This window comes from Silurus aristotelis (assembly GCF_946808225.1).
Source record: "Silurus aristotelis genome assembly, chromosome: 7".
Classification (NCBI taxonomy): Eukaryota; Metazoa; Chordata; class Actinopteri; order Siluriformes; family Siluridae; genus Silurus; species Silurus aristotelis.
In genome coordinates this window covers 16,159,161-16,176,110 of record NC_139580.1, presented here as the reverse complement: position 1 = coordinate 16,176,110, position 16,950 = coordinate 16,159,161, and the positions used below count along the sequence as shown (strand labels likewise).

The 16,950-nt window shown below is 39.0% G+C and overlaps 1 protein-coding gene across 2 annotated transcripts in view; it reads right to left on the bottom strand.

Moving 5' to 3' along the window:
• Positions 1 to 16,950, bottom strand: part of trim44 (tripartite motif containing 44) — a 55,986-nt gene that overhangs the window by 13,403 nt on the left and 25,633 nt on the right. The window contains exon 5 of one of the 2 annotated variants that reach the window (XM_083547591.1): positions 16,318 to 16,340. The exons of the other annotated variant lie outside the window; for it this stretch is intronic. Within the exon in view, the coding sequence (XP_083403717.1) occupies positions 16,318 to 16,340 (23 nt within the window). The remainder of the gene's footprint in view (positions 1 to 16,317; positions 16,341 to 16,950) is intronic. 2 annotated transcript variants of the gene reach the window in all.

The window sequence follows — 16,950 nt, the reverse complement described above, 5'->3', positions numbered from 1 at the left end:
AATAGCACCAGTTCCACGGCTCCTGGTGTACACAGGACAATGTCTTTTGGCACACTGACTTAGGAAGGTCGGTGCTCCCTGTGACTGTGCTACAAAACTAGTCTCGAAACTTTTTGATAGCGCCTCGTATTTGACAAAAAGACGTATTTGTTAAGGATAAGGAATTATTGGTTTAGTAGATCTTTCTGTGCACATCGTGGCACATTTTGCAGTACCGACAAAAATCATCCTTCACAGAAAATGATGGGAAACATGACAACAGAGACAATTAGTTTTGTTCAGCTTCTGTTGTAAATGACAGCTGGGGGTTTTCTTGAACTTTTCTTACTGTCAATCATAAAAAGGCTGGGATATACTGTGTATATTGCAGATCTGAAAGCTGTACATACTTCAGTTTGGCAATGAACAGGCTAAAGAAATGACTCCAAGCAACTAAAATTAACTGCTTTGAAATATTCGAAATATTCAGTTTTGGGTCTGAAAATAATAAATGACACCTCCATATTCATTGAGCTGTTTCAGCGTCGCTTGTGACAGCCGGTTTTAAATCTGCATGTAGCAATTTCACACCTGTGCTGCGCAATAATTAGCACAGCATTGCATTATTTCCAAATAAGATGGACATGCAATGTCTGGAGGCAAATCACCACCAATATTCTGTTACATGTCTGAGGAGGAAGAAGAAGAAAAAAGCAATACAGATAGCACCAAAGCCCAAAGCAGTCAATCTTACACGGGCTCATTTAGTAAGTTTACAATCCCTGTTGTTGCCACTGGGGTAATCGCGGAATCAATTTCGGAGTGAGTCGGCCGCTTGTGTCGAGCCCCGATAATGAATAGATCATTAATTACAGTGTGAACAGAAAATAGGACCAAATGCTTCCCAAATGGGTACAGGCTGTGTATCAGTTTTGTCAGAAGAGAACTCTTTGAACAGGGGCCACGTGCTTCAGCCCCCTGAAGACCTTTTTCATCAAGATGTGTAGTGCAATAAACAATTACACCACAGTGGTAGAACACGTTACTGCTACCACATGTTGCTTTTTGCTTGCCTTGTAGTTTCTTCGGAGTCATTAAAGTCCAATTAAAGAGCAATTATACTTTAACGAATGCCTGAACATGGATGGTAAGGAGTGAGGAATCACGCAGAACTGGACCAGCCAAGATGATGAACAATAATGTAAAATGTGAAATAATTCCCTTCCTTTCAATTTTCTAGCATAAAAAACTAGAACTAAAATGGATTAGAACTTTATTTTGACTAGAACTTCATTTTGATCAGATGCCATGAATCTATACAAACAGCCTACAGTACACAAGTGGGGAAACAAAGCAATACAAAACAAATAAAAACCAATAACAATAAATTTGTTACCAATAAAATAAAAACAAATGTCGTGACTGCATAAGAATTCACCTTCCCACTTCTATGAAACTATTTAATTAGTCCTGGTGCAACCAAGTACCATTAGAAGTCACATATTAAGCTGGAATGAAAATCCATCTATGTGTAATTAAATTCACATTATCTTAATAGAAAGAAAGGTGCCTTATACTTGTCACATGCACTTTACAGCACAGTGAAATTCTTTTATCGCATGTCACAGCGATTTTCGGAAGCTGGGGTCAAAGCCCAGGGTCAGCCATGATGCAGTGCCCCTGGAGCACAGAGGGTTAAGGGCCTTGCTCAGGGGCCCCAAGATGGGTGGCTTGAACCCCTGACCTTCCAATCAGTAACCCAGAGCCTTGGCACCTGAGCTACCACTTCCCCCAATACACCTGATCCTGGAAGATCCCAGAGTTTCTTAAAGAACAAACTAATAAGCTATCTATTGTATATGCAAAAGTCCAAGGGGATGAGTATGTACACAAAGCACTCTCTGTGCCCTCTAAAGTGATGAAAAATATGATCAAAGGGTCACAATACACAGCACCTAAGCAGAAATTACCCATGAAAAATTTGAGCGAGCTGGTTATTGCAATTACACAATGTTCCGACTTAAATTTAGCAGGAAAATGCTTTCTACATTGCAGTGAGAACAATCATGCTGACTGAATCTTCTTTAGTTGCAATTATCAATTGAGCTCGCCATTATTTTCCAATTTTAATGCTCTTCTAACAGTCTTCTAAAATAGAATATATAAATTCGTAATAATACTCAAGCGATTCTCTTAGTGGAAAAAAAAAACGATAAGAGTGGTAGAAATGCGCAGTGCCTAATGGGGTATTTTGAACACACAGGCATTTCAATTTAGCTTGATATGTTGGCTGCAGCACAGATCTGAGCACATTTGGGCTATACTTTCAGAACCTGCCTGCAACTGTGTCCAAATGAACACCTCTGAGAAAAAAAGTGCATTTTCCACTCACAGCTACTCTAAGAACACCACAGTACTCAAAAAAGATAAAGACAAAGAGAAAGAGGGAGGAAGAGAGAAAAAGAGATAAGTGGTTTACATAATGCTGAGGTTTCCAATTTACTTGTCAAACATTTCCAGTCAATGCACATTTCTGCAAATATGCTTTTTCCTAATTCCCGGCATACCTGAGTCAGGGAACGATGAATGGAAATTTGGACTTGTCACCTGGTGGTCCTTGAGGACAGCATTGATGCTTTAATGACCTAAAAAAAAAATGTAGGACGTTTTCCGACTCAGCACAAATGAAGGTGTAAGGGTGTGACTGCACATCTGGTGATGTGCATGCAGGTGTAGAGATTACACAGTGACTAGTACTGCACCATCTACCGTGTAGCTGGTTAACCTAGAACACAGTCACTAATCACTCACCACTATCTACGCTCCTTAGTTTAGTTAGACATAGCTATTTTTTTGAAAAACGCTTTTTAACAGAATCAACACTCTAAACAAAGAAAATGAAGAGTACTGAACAGCGAACCTGTCGATTCACATCACAACTGTTGAGCATTAGTTAGGTTAGCTAGCCAGAATAGGACACCAACACTTATTTGGCACAGGAAGACAAACTGTATGTCAGAATCAGTCATATTTAATTTAACAGCAGCCAAAACTTAAAATTTCTGATCTTTCAGAACTAATACTATATGCAATACAATGTTGTCTCTCCTGCACTATCATGTAGCCCAATTGACATATTTGCTTCATAGTGGCGAGGAACAGCATGTCTATCTGAAATTTAGTAGAGTGAAAAGTAAAAATAGATATTACACATTAAAATGTAATAAAGTAGAAGTTTCCCCATACAAATACTATTATTTTTCAAGTACAGTTACAAAATAAAAATCCTTCTTTAGCACCCACCAAAACACACCACAACTGATAATGCTAAAATGGTGGTTATGCTAACTAACTGACTAGCTACCTGCTTATAAACTAGCATGCCCTTGTCACAGGCAGACTGACAGTTTCTTGTATGTTCTGTCATTTGTTTGTTACTAATGCAAGGTAGCTAGTCTGCTTAGCTAAAGTGTAAACTTTTCCATGTTTTATGCCATTAATATGCATATAAAACATGACGGTTTGAAGATGTTACAATTTGGACATGATAAGCTTCAATCTACCGAGTTTCTTCCATATACTCACACTGAAATTCGCAAATTTGACTCGAATCCAAAAGGGCTTACTTGATCCATTTCTACATTTCAGAGATACTTTCTAGCCATCTGGCTACTGCAATTAATATTCTGTTCAAACTCCACCCTGCAGTATTTAGTGCTTTAAGGTAGGCACAGTGGTCTATACAGTCCAATAGAGCTAAGGTAAGATGTCTGTAAGAAAAGTCTCTGTCACATGCTCCTTGACTTATAAACTTTTATGTGCACTGATGCATCTTTGAACATTTTTGTCATTAAAGCCAGCCAAATCCTGGAGGTAATATTTCTCGATCGTACACCTCATTGAGGCAAGAGCCAAATGTGTCATAGAAAGAGAGAGAGAGGAAAAAAAGCTAAATATTGCCTGTCTGGTCACGCACTATTCCCTCGACTGCTTTGTTACAACTTTGAGGATGCGAGACTGGCTTTTAGTCAAAATGAGCAAAACAGCTCCAGAGTAAGCACATAAAGAGCTGGGGCTTGTAACTCAAAACGCACAGACAGGTAAGAACGAGTTCGCAGAGGGGAATGTGAAGAATGATAAATTAGAGATAATATAGATGCATAGGTCATGCCATGGCTTAATAAGAAGCAAAAAACTAAAGAAATGCTCAAATGCTATTGTATGTGTGTAGAAAGGATACAAATGTGCAATTTAAAGCTTTATTTCGCTCTCTCTCTTTCTTCCCGTGTGTCCGTCATATTCAGATTTTTATTGGTCTCGCACACACAACTATATACAATATGCCATGGCCAGTGAAATGATTTCTGACTGTCTGTGAGAATTCAAATAAAACAGATTTTGCTTGTATACAAGTAGAACACACACACACACACACACACACACACACACACACACACACACACACACTTTATATTATATTATATTACACTATACTATACTATTACATATGTATATATAAAATATATATATATAGTCTTGTGTGTTTGTATGTGAGCTTTCTCCATCTGAATACTGATAGGAAGTCAGGTGGTGTCCAGAGCCCAGGCATCCCATAAATCATAGCTGTGGTGGTGGAGAGGTGGTGTTGTTAAATTAAGCATGTACATGACAGTGTTCAGATCACTCCTCTATGAAATGTGCTGCAGCTCTTCACAGGGTATATCAGGATTTGTGCAGGAAGCCTGGATTTGTGCTTCGCTTCATCGTGTATAATAAAAACTGAGAGTGCTTTTCTGCTGAGTGTGTGTACTGGAGGTTTGTGTGTCCTGCACTTAGCTATAGCCCTTCTTCGTGAACAAATGTGTGAGATAGTAGGAGTGAAGCACGGCGGCAGGATCGCGTTCAAGATGGAGTGAGCTAGTGCTGAGCTACAGGACAAACACCTCGTAAAGATAGAGAGAGAATTACATTTCAATGAATCTCACACATATAAGTTATCTTCATGGAACTGTCCTGTGCTTCCCAACTAAATAAATCCCCAAATGCTCAATCACTAAAATTGGTTTGTTTTCTAGCTGCTAATTGGTGCATGGAGTGCAGCTGGAATCTTCAGTGCCTCACAGCTACAGGGAGCTTACAGGTTCTCAATCTCACCAATGTGTGTGGTGCCTTGTGATTGACTGGCGTTCAATCCTGGGTGTATTCGCACCTCAAGTCCAGCACTCCCAGGATTGACTACAGATACACTGCAACTCTGCTCAACATTAAAGCTTACTGATGATGAAGGAATGAAGAAATGATTATCTTGCTAAAAACAATTGCATTTATTTTAAGAAAATACACATAAAATGAAATGCAGGTAGGTTATGTCTCAGTTTTAAAGAATGGTGATCAGTATCGGGTAGTATACTGTAATTTGTTATTAATTGAACAAATTACAGTACATCATTTAGCAAAACAGAGCAATTTACTGTACCATACTGTATAAACTATATAATAGATATATGTAGTTGAGAGCGCATGTGGATGAGCATAGGTGAAGGCGTGCGGACGAGAGTCAGAGGGAGGAGCAAACGCTGCTACTTTTGCCTGCCGTGCAAAACCTCTAAAATATTAATACAATTTTGTTGCATCGCTATGGTTATCATAAGATAAAAAAAAAATCGTAACTCGGGTACCATCTGTATTGCAAAAAAGTAAAGCAAAAGGAACAGTTACTTAAAAAAAAAAGGAAAAAGATTACTGGCAGAGTTACAGCCAACATGTCAGGAAGAATGAGGGTGTGAATAACAAGCAAGAGGTGCCAGAAATCTGCACATTTTTGAGAGAATATTCAGACCACAGATGGGTTAATTACTTTTCAACCATTTCACCTGTTCTGATACTTGAACATCTGTGAACCTGACATTTTAAATGTCTTATAATAAAAATAAAAAAAGGAAAGGAATACATTTATCCCCAAAAATATGTCCCGATGGTTTTAACTTGACTGCAGGTTGTCCTGTACTTATTTTACTGGAGGAATTAAGAGAGTCATGCTTGGTGTGGAGCAAAGTGCGTTTTTCTCTGTTCTTTCTATGTACTTCTATATTCCCTAAGCGCACCGCTTTTACGGCTAACGCAAAGCTGGAATCATATAAACACCCAATGCCAGTAATGTTACATTACGTATTATACACCAGCACTTCATGAAGCGTACAAACACATTCATCAATAACTCATTAAACAAGTCTTTACACATCTGTCCTGAGCCACCTGTCAGGAAGACACACACTTCTGGGAGAAGAGTGTGTCCTGGCTTACTCGCTCAGTAACACCATCCCATGGCTGTAAGAGCAGCTCTCTAATATAAGCCACATCGGTAAGGTGGTAAAAACAGACATAAATCAAATCAACAGATAATGGAATCCAATATGGCTTTACCTTCAGCGGAACAAAATGCTGAGGTAATTCGACTCGGGCCTGTCGTGCCACCGCAAAGCCCATTTCACAAGCGATGATGTGGAGACAGAAGGGGCAACCCTTCCCTTTCCTGAGGCCCCCCACCCCACCTTGCCTCTGAGAAAATGCAATGTGACAGGCTTGCCTAAAAAAATGCTTTTACTCCTTCTGTTGCACTGGAGATCATGTAAAGGTGAGAGATCACAATACCCAGTAATATACATGCTGCAGAATGAATCGCCGCTGCTCAGAACAACAGCTAAATCTACCAACAAAAATCCATTACCAGACATCACCGATGCAGATGAAGAACAAAATCTGCTAGAGTTCATTTATAGCCTCTTTAGCTTTATACAGCACTTAAGCAATGAAATCCCAGTTCACACCTTTATATTAGAGTCTGTTCCCAAATACACTTTCCGCAGGTGAAAGGAAAAAGAAACAGAGAGAGAGAAACCTGTGACAAATTGCGGGAAATCTAGAATTTTTGCACAGAATTGAACTATAGTGCAACTTTCATGACATTTGTAATGCCGCGCCACACCTTATATGAATAATGGCAGCAACTACAAGCTAGAAACGTTGATAATATGACGATCGTAAAAAGGTTTACCCATGATTTCTAGCTACAGAATGATTCATATTCAAATAATTCTCGTTATAATCGTTACGTATTAATGTGTGAAATAATAAAAAAATAATGACTCATTATTGATAAGGCATGCAACCCCAGCCATTAGGGTTACACAAGCCAGTGCACTCTTAGTGTCGGTCCCAAGCCCGGATAAATGGGGAGGGTTGTGTTAAGAATGGCATCCAGCGTAAAAACGTGCCAAATCGAACATGCGAATCACGAGTACGGATGATCCGCTGTGGCGACCCCCAACGGGAGAAGCTGAGTGAAAGTTATTGATAAGGCATGCCAAAGACGTTTTTCCATATATGTTCCCTCACTCATTCCCTCCCAGTTTTTTTATTTATTTATTTATTATTTTATTTTTTTTTTATCAAGGATGCCAATAATTTTTGAGCTGGGCAACATATTGTGTGAGAAATAATGGAGCATGCTGTTGTATTATAGCTGCTGTAAATATCCACTCCTTCACCAACATTTTAAGTTATAAAATATAAAGTTTTTTTTTCCACTTTATAAATAATAGTGTGTTCAGTTGCTACAGAAAGCTGTTGGAGTGCACACAGTGGTATGCACACAGAAAGTAAAGGAACTCGGATGCCTCGCAGTCAGAGATAAACCTGTTGGTGTTATATGAAATAACGTGTGCATTGTAGACTCTGATAAAGCGAGTGCATCCTCTGCTTGGCATTAAGTTTTTTTACCTGTGCGTTGCTTTGAGAGCCATACTCAGTACTTATTCAGGAGGCAAATCTCCTGCAGGAGCACATCAATAATTGAACTGTTTTCTTTCTAGGCGGTTTTTTTTCCACATCATCTAGCCACATTTCCACTCCCAGCAACATCACAAACATCAAACACACAGAGACAAACCCAAAACACCCTAATAGAGTAACAATTATTCTTAACATCATTCTCACTCATTTATGCATGAACACACACTATAGTTACTTGGACTAATGGTTGTCAATAACTCATTCTGCTTCAATCACCATGTTTCCTTTCATCCTTGTTTACCCTCAGACCGACATACCAATGACTCACATGCTGGTTTCAGACTTCTGTTAGTCTGCTTAAGATCCATGCACAATCGTACTCTCTTTTTTTTTTTTCTTTTCAGAAATCAAATGTTGTCACCTCACAGCTGGAGGGTATTTTTTTTTTTTAACCTGAGTTTCGGTTACTGTCACATGCACAGGTGTAAATGTATGTGTGCAAGTTGTCCTGCGATGTACCGGCATCCTATTTGTTCCTGTCTCGCACCCTGGGCGTCTTGGATAGACTCCAGATGAACCATGACCCTGAGTCATTTTCCAGGGTCTGCACAATGTCTACATGGCAGCTGTTTTTTCTCGTTGATTGAAATCCTTTAATGACACACTGAAAGATAAACACACTTCTACACAAGGCATCTTTCAGTCAGAACATCACCACTGATGAAAAAGTAGATTTCAACCAAATGTTCCCACATTTAGTCAGAAAATCCAGCATTCAGACAGGATTCTCTTAGCACAACTAAATACTGCTTTGTTCACTGTCACTTTGATGGATGATCTTTATAAATAGTGACCCTCTCTTTGTTGAGTTAATAATAAAAAGGCACATTCGTAGCCTTTAGGGTTATCCATGTGAACTGGGGTTCTTCATACTGTATTTCCTTATCTTGGTGCTCCACCACGGCATCCACATTAGAGCCTTCATCATTTCACATCATAACAGATAAGCCTACTTATAGAGAATGAACTCTCCAGTATTTTGTATTGTTTTAATGATTTATAATCATGCTCTTAATATCACCGCCTCAATGGATTCCCCTTTTGAGTCTGGTTCCTCTCTCATACTATCTAAGGGAGTTTTTTCCTTGCCACAGTTGCCCCAGGCTGCTCATCAGGGATAAAAACAATCTAATCTGATTCCCTTATATTTAAATCTTTTCTTCTATAATTCTTATATTCTGTAAAGCTGCTTTTGAGATAATGTCCCTCATGAAAAGCGCAGTAGAAATAAACTTGAACATGAAATTAAACATTGATGGCTTCCCAATTTAGCAGATCTCCTCAACTGATAATACACCAGAAATGTGATCTCTATGGATTAATAAGCAAACATTACCTTTTTTCCCTGAAGCTCATCGATTATGTTTTAGACATTTTATCCATCAGACATATCCTATCATATCCTAGGTGTTTCCCACAAATAGCATATGAGTCTTTATAACCTGCAAGGTTTCCAAAACACTTGGGAATTCTGCTAAAGATGCTGACGTTGCACTATGCAGGCCAATGAAGAAGAAAAAAAAGAAATAGTGCACGGTGTTTGATCATAAGGAAAGGTCATGAGTCTAAACTCACTTCAGATAGACTGAGCACTATAGTGGAAAATTGGCAATAAAAACTCGGTGGACGCTTAACGATTCACATTTTCCTCCCCGATGTGCTGCTTCAAAGATACTGAAAAATCGTTTTATCCTCATTCTACGTTCACCTGCTAATCTGTTTTATTTGTTCACGAAGAGCTATGTGACAAAGATTTCATTTTTTAAATCTGCGATATTGTTCTCGCGGCACGTTTCAAACACGACAAACAGCAAGGATGAATACGTAGAGGGGCTCAGTTTCTATGGGGACACTGCACGATACCGAGATGGGTATTGATGGAGATTTCAGAGCCCAATTAGATTTCATATCCCAAATTAGATTCCAGGAAGGCTAAAACATAACATTACGTTACAACCTGAGGTAGAATGGGGGGGGGGGGGGGGGAGACTTTAGGTTTAGATCTATTATAGCCAATTTTCCTTAAATATAATAATCATATTAATGAACATCAATAATGTATGTTTACTTATCAGTCAGTTTCAACTCTACACTATATATATATATATATATATATATATATAGGTGTGTGTGTGTGTGTGTGTGTGTGTGTGCGTGTGTGTGCGGTTTAAAGGTGTGTGAGTGTGGGTGTTACTGAAAGTGTGAGTATGAAATTCAAAGACAGTGAAAGGAAGAGTGGAAGAAAGGAAGCATGTGAAAGAGCGTAAATTATTCAGGCTGCATATTGATTCTGCTAGCATGTGAAGACACACACACACACACACACACACACACACACACACACACACACACACGTGCGCACCCGCACACACACACACACACACGTGCGCACCCGCACACACACACACACACACACACACACACACACACACACACACACACACACACAAGTAGCCACCCTGTTCAGAGAATAGAGGGCGTGTGCAATAAGGCTCCACTGTGGGAGAGAAACCAAGCAGCTTTTCAGCCTCGGGCGATGTGTGTGTTCTCGCAAACAACCGTACCCGCGCTGCACGATGAATCATATTTAAATTATGATCTTGAGTTTTGGCTTCCTCTCTTCGTTCATCATAATGAACATAATTGATATTAGTGAGGCTCATAAAATTACAAATAGTTCTTAATTCATTTTTAATTGAAATTAAATCACAAGCTCTCTCGTTCAGTTTCCACTATTTGGTGGCATATGTTTTTGCGTGACTAAATGATTATTTTTTTTTTTTTCCTGATAAATCTCAGAGATTTATTCATTTGACTGATGGCTGTAAAACAGGATAATATGAGGATGCAATAAAAGTGCTGCTATTTGGGTTATTTACTGCATGAACATTTCTAATAAATAATCATGGTTTCAAAATTGAGCACACACACACACACACACTTTTAAACATGAATCAGAAGCATGACTGACTGGTTAAATCTGTAATACATGAATCAGCACTGGGATACGTTTACGAATGACAGGAGTGACATTATGCATTTCAGTCAAACGCTTTTGAGTTCCTTATCGCTGTAGTTTATCTGTTGGTCACCTGAGCATGACAACTGCAGGAGTGACAGTGGAACTCTTATCCTGGGGCAGGATTTTTCCACCGCACATCCAACAACAAGAACTTGTCCAATTAACAGCCAACAGAGCATGGGGTTCGGCAGCATGTTTCACCTGAAGAACCTTAGCTCCATCAATACCTAGGCTGAGCTGAAATGGCCACTATATTAAGAATTAACTAAAAAACATTTATCTTAGTACCAAGTAGTTAATGCTGACTTCTCATCCAATGCCTGATAATGTGCAGCATGTTCACTTCATTTTATGTCATCAATACATTAATTTTTTTTAGGATTTCTGTATGCAGTGGATATTTTTATGGGCTATGGTCACTGTTATAACCATGTTTCCAACAGCAAATGTAAATGTTTTGAATACAGTGCCGTTTACAAATATTGGCACCATTGCTAAATATGACCAAAAAAAGAAGCTGCAAAAAATTGGCATTTTGATCGTTTCATTAAAAAATGATCTCACAGGATAACCTGCTCTAATGTAGACCAAACAATTGCAAACAGGTTTTTTTTTTGTAATCATATATCTGTTGTTAAACAGCTGGATTTTTTTTACTTTTATATCCAGCAGAGTAACATGCACTGAAGTCATACACAAGAATAATGTCATTAGTTATTAATATTATGTTGGAGGCATGGCAATTGTATGAGATGTTTCAAGATTTAGCATTTAAACATATACATGTTCCAGTACAACAATGCCTCTGTGCACACAGCAAGCTCCAAGAAGCTACAGATAACTTTGGCTGGAGTTAAAGCTCTTGAGTAGCCTGCTACTGAGCACTGACCTCAACCTTATTCAACATCTTTGAGATTCATTGGAACGCTGACTGCACCCCAGGCCTCCTTAATCTACACCAGTACCTGACTTAACTAACATATTTGTAGCTGAATGAGCACAGAGCTCCACACACCAAAATCCAGTGGAACGTCTTCCCAGAAGATTAAAGGTTATTATAATGGCAAATGGAAACTAAAATGTAGAATGGGATGTTCAAAAAGCACAATATATTTGTTTGTATAGTGTACGTTAACCTGTACAGTGTGCGGCGCATCCAATATTTTTAACGCACTAGTTTTAAAATGACCACTGACTTGATACTTTGACTTGCTCTAAATCTTGCACTCGAACTCGTTTAATTGGCTGCTGGTTAGTAAACAATTTGAGACAAATTGGAACTGATGTGACAAAAGTAGAGACAATGGCTTTATTACTACAGCTATATAAATTACAATTATAAAAATTTAGCTTTGTTTTTTTATAATCAGTAGTATGATGAAACAGCCAATATTGGATTTTTGGATTTTGTTAATGAAAGAAAAGAAAAAAGACAAACGAAAGGGAGAAAAAAAAAAAACGACAAAAAGGAAATAACGTTTTATTGTTTATTTAAGACTGCCCTGAATATAACCATTAATTGAGCACTATACTTCACATTGTGCTGGCTTTATGTCATATAACTGTTTATGCTGATACAATTTTATGTGAAATATGGAAGGATGTGTTCGCCTGCAAACGTGCCATCTTGTCAGAGAGAGGGAGAGAGAGGAAGAGTGAAAAAGAGAGAAGCACTATGGTAATGAGAAGTGTCAGATTGCTGTAGCTCGTTATCACATTACAGTGATTACACTGCATGATTAATATGGTTCGTCTGCCTCCATTTACAGCGCAGTCATGCCAGGCATTTACATGCCCGATGCATGCTGAATCTCACACACACACAAACACACACACATTTACTTCCCCACACTCATACGTGCAGGTTACTGTACACAGAGTTCGCTTGAATGCTTCAGGGCTGTGGCCAAATTCCTGACCCTCGCTATGCAAAAAAAAAAGTGGAAAGGTGCAGATGTTCTTTTTCATATCTAAAACGTACCTATTTTGAGCCTAGTTAAAATACAACAAACTCAAAACTTGCTTCTTTCTAAAGTTCTGTCAAGAGAAGGCAGGAGGCTCTGGGGACTGGGAGGCTATTCGTTGACAAATTACTAACAAAATTGTTATATCTTCAAGAAAACCTCAGTGAATTTTTTGCACCTGCTCAGTTGATGCACAGCAGACCACAGCAGACCTAGAATAATTGCGTGGTTGGAATTGCACTGCTATGGTACACGCGGCCACAATAATGTCAGGAGCTGAAGGTGAGTGCTGTTGGAGAGGAGAACGTCCTGTGCTTTTCCCTTTAGTCCTTAGAATAGCAACCATTGTTTGACATACATGGTTTCAACTCTGCTAAAAGGCCAACACGCTGAGCAAGTGGATTAGCAGCACAAGCCTGAATGCCATTTAGAAGCAAAAAAAAAAAATACAAAAAAATTAAAGCGAAGCCTTTTGTTATAAAATCCATGCTTGTTCCTGTGACTGCTTCATACAGTAATTTGACATTTCCATTTAGCGACGATTTGCAAGTACAATACGGAAATCAGGTTCTACATACTGAAGTACATAGTCTTTATTATACAGCACAGCACCAAGTTACAGAGCTTGCGATTTACATGACATGTCTTTTTGATTTCGAGTAAGTGAGAATGTGTAAGGGAGAGAGGGAGAGAGAGAGAGAGAGAGAGAGAGAGAGAGAGAGAGAGAGAGAGAGAGAGGGGAACTGATGAGGAAATGGCTCTTTATAGCTGCTATAATGAAAGTGTTAACAGAAAATAACCGTTCTACAGATGACGCATTTACCTAGTTCACTATAGAGTTAAAAGTATGACGTGTCATTCTTGAATTATCATAAAAAAATATACAATAATTGGTAAAAGCAGAATGAAACACTCTCTGATGTGCTTTTTATTGGAAAACTAATCAGCTATGCATCAAGCCACTCCACACAACCCCGATATTGATTCATTTGCTGTAACATCAAACCCTGTCAAGCCTTCCTTTTAAAACCCTAAGGCAGTGCAAAAATGAACTCAACACCAATGTGTAAATGTGAGTGTGTGTGAGTGTGTGTCCAATTTCTTGCTGATCCTTTTCGGTCTCCCTCTGAACCCCACTCATTTACCTCCTTGCTCTCTTTCTCTATTCGTGTAGCTTAAGCCAATCTTTGGCTTTTAGGGTCCCTGGCCTCTCAGGGGATATAAAACACACACACACACACACACACACACACACACACACACACACACACACACACACACACACACACTCTCTCTCTTCCCATCATCTCCTTCAGTATTGATCTGTAACTCTATACCACACACATCACCTCCAACCTTTGTCTAATACAGCGAGGACAAAACATAGTCCCTAAATGATCATCTCAGTGCAGCGGATGAGTATCTGAAATGGGATCAATGCCTTTTATTATAGGCTGTGTGAGTGTGCATCTAAGTAGATATACGTCTGTTTGTGAGTATGAGCGTGTGTGTGTGTGTGTGTGTGTGTGTGTGTGTGTGTGTGTGGCCATAGTGCATTTTTGGATACTGGTAGGGGGCAGACAGATTTAATAAATGAAAAGGGGATAAAATGAGAACTTTGCCTACAAGTATGCAAGGCTACATTTCTGTCCTATATACCATACTTTTTTTTATCAGTTTATAGAAGCACAAATACACAAATGTACACCCACACACAGCTGCACAATAAACACACAACTGAGTTTCTCAGAGAGGCTGCAGTTGAAAGATTAGATCCACATGATCAGTGTGGAGACAGCTTTTATAACTATTTCTCCTTTGCTGTGTGGGTTGCTGTGTGCCTGTATACAAGTGTATCAGTAAATGCATTAGTAATCTAGGAACTGTTACTTGTATTTAATTTTTGGCACCAGAAAACTAGAGCTGTTTTTCTTTTTCAGTTCAGCGCGGAAGTCTTCAGTTTTCTGAGGTCTTTCGGCAAAAAAACAAACAACCAAAAACCTCAAAGACCTCAATCTGGATAATCATTAAATTTCCTGAAAGCAATCACAACAATTATATCCAGCACCCAAAAACCAATATTCATTTCCTAGTCATCTGGGGTGCCAAAATTTAAGAACCCATCATCAAGCGAGTTCGACAGCCATTAGAAGTTGCTTAATTAAGCAGCCGGCTAATCAAAGGAAGCCAAAAACACTCTCCAAATGAACAAGAGTGTCATCGCCCATTATAACAATGATGCAGCTGCTTTTACTTTATAACGGTAATCGTCACATCATCACTTACATTGTATCTGTAACTTTTCATAAAAAGGAAAAACAAAACCCTGCACTAATATTGCCCTCTTTCATTTAATCCCTACTGTCTTTTTCCCTCTTCGTCGTCTCATATCTCCCAATACGCCCCCGCCTCATTTTCTGACCTCACCCGTTAACTCATCCTCCCTTTAGTCTTTCTTCCCCTCCGTTCTCCATTCGTCCATCCAGCCATGAGTCGATATCGGTTTATATGAATGGTTATCAGATAGCGCGAGTTACTCTCACTACACTAATGAAGATAACATTTGAGACCACTCTGTGTGTGTGTGTGTGTGTGTGTGTGTGGTTGTACTGACCTTATCCAAGGGCATGTGCTAAGTGATCTCGTGATAATAACTAAGGAAAGTCGAAACCAAATTAAATTCTAAATTTGCTCCCAGTCGAGGAGCCTAAATGCATGTTTGTGCTTTTGGTTACGGCACTAAGTTTGTAATCGATATTAACACCCATTCTTTACAAACGTTCAGGCTCAGAAATGTTCTTACATTTCTTCTTCTGTAATTGTTTTGTGAAACTTATATTAAGCTAAATATAAACATGAACATATAGTCTGCAAAAAATATTAAGAAAATTAAATAATGTTATCTTGCATCGACACACACACACAACACATACTACCCTCTCACAGTTCAACGCTACTACTATTACTACAACTGCTTCTATCACACACACACACACACACACACTACACTCCCACAGTTCAACGCTACTACTATTACTACAACTGCTGCTATCACACACACAACACACACACACACACACTACACTCCCACACTTCAACTCTACTACTATTAAGACAACTCCTGTATGACACACACACACACACACACACACACACACAGTTCATAAGATGTATATAAAGGTTGATTTATAGCTGTGTGTACAAATGGAAAAGGTATAAAAGATTGTCACTGTGTGTACATGATGCATTGTCAGATTTTGGGGTATAATAATTGCAAGTAATTATTCTGTTTGTGCGTGTGTGCATGTACATGCGTGTGAATGCCTGTAGCTCGGCGGGGAGAGACTCAGGCCACACTCTAAAGTCTGTATTTACTTGCTGAGGAGGAAACATCTGGATGCTATGCAGCTGATCTTTGAATTCACACCACAAGCTGTGTGTATTCTCAAAGAGAGTGAAAGAAACAGACATAAAAATGATAAATCACTGTAGCTGTCTTACCTCGGTCTGGCTTCAGGGTCCATCTGAAAATCAGGGAAATAAAGAAAGAAAAATGAGACCTGAAAAGAACAGAAGCAATAAAGCAGATGCGCCTTTTCTACTACATCTCCTTCATTACATCGCCTATAAATCACCTGGTACTATTATCACTAGGTAAAAAAAGATGATTAAACAAGCTGGCTCTGTCTCTGCACAAAAGAACGCATCTTCATGATTAGCCAGAGAAGAATATGCTATTTTCATCTACGCTCATTTGCCTCTGGCTACAACTGTGGGCTTCTGCTCTGATTAAACATGCTCTCTCATAGCTGCATTTTACAGCCCAAAACAAACACTGCTAACTAGCCTGAGACCAAGCTAAAGTCAAAGTGATCTGGAGTAATTTGGGTGGATGTTATTTTAGTTCTATCACCACAGTTTTTGCATGTGCCTGCACATGTGTGTGTGTGTGTGTGTGTGTGTGTGTGTGGGAAATCAACTGAGTGTGAGAAACGAAGAGAAAAAGAAAATAGAAGGGTGAAGAAAAAAACATCAGAGATGGACTGAGAGGAAGAGAGGAAGAGACAGACAAAGGAAAAGACAAATGTCTTCAACTTTAATTAGGAGACAGGACAGTGTAATTGAAAGCAGATA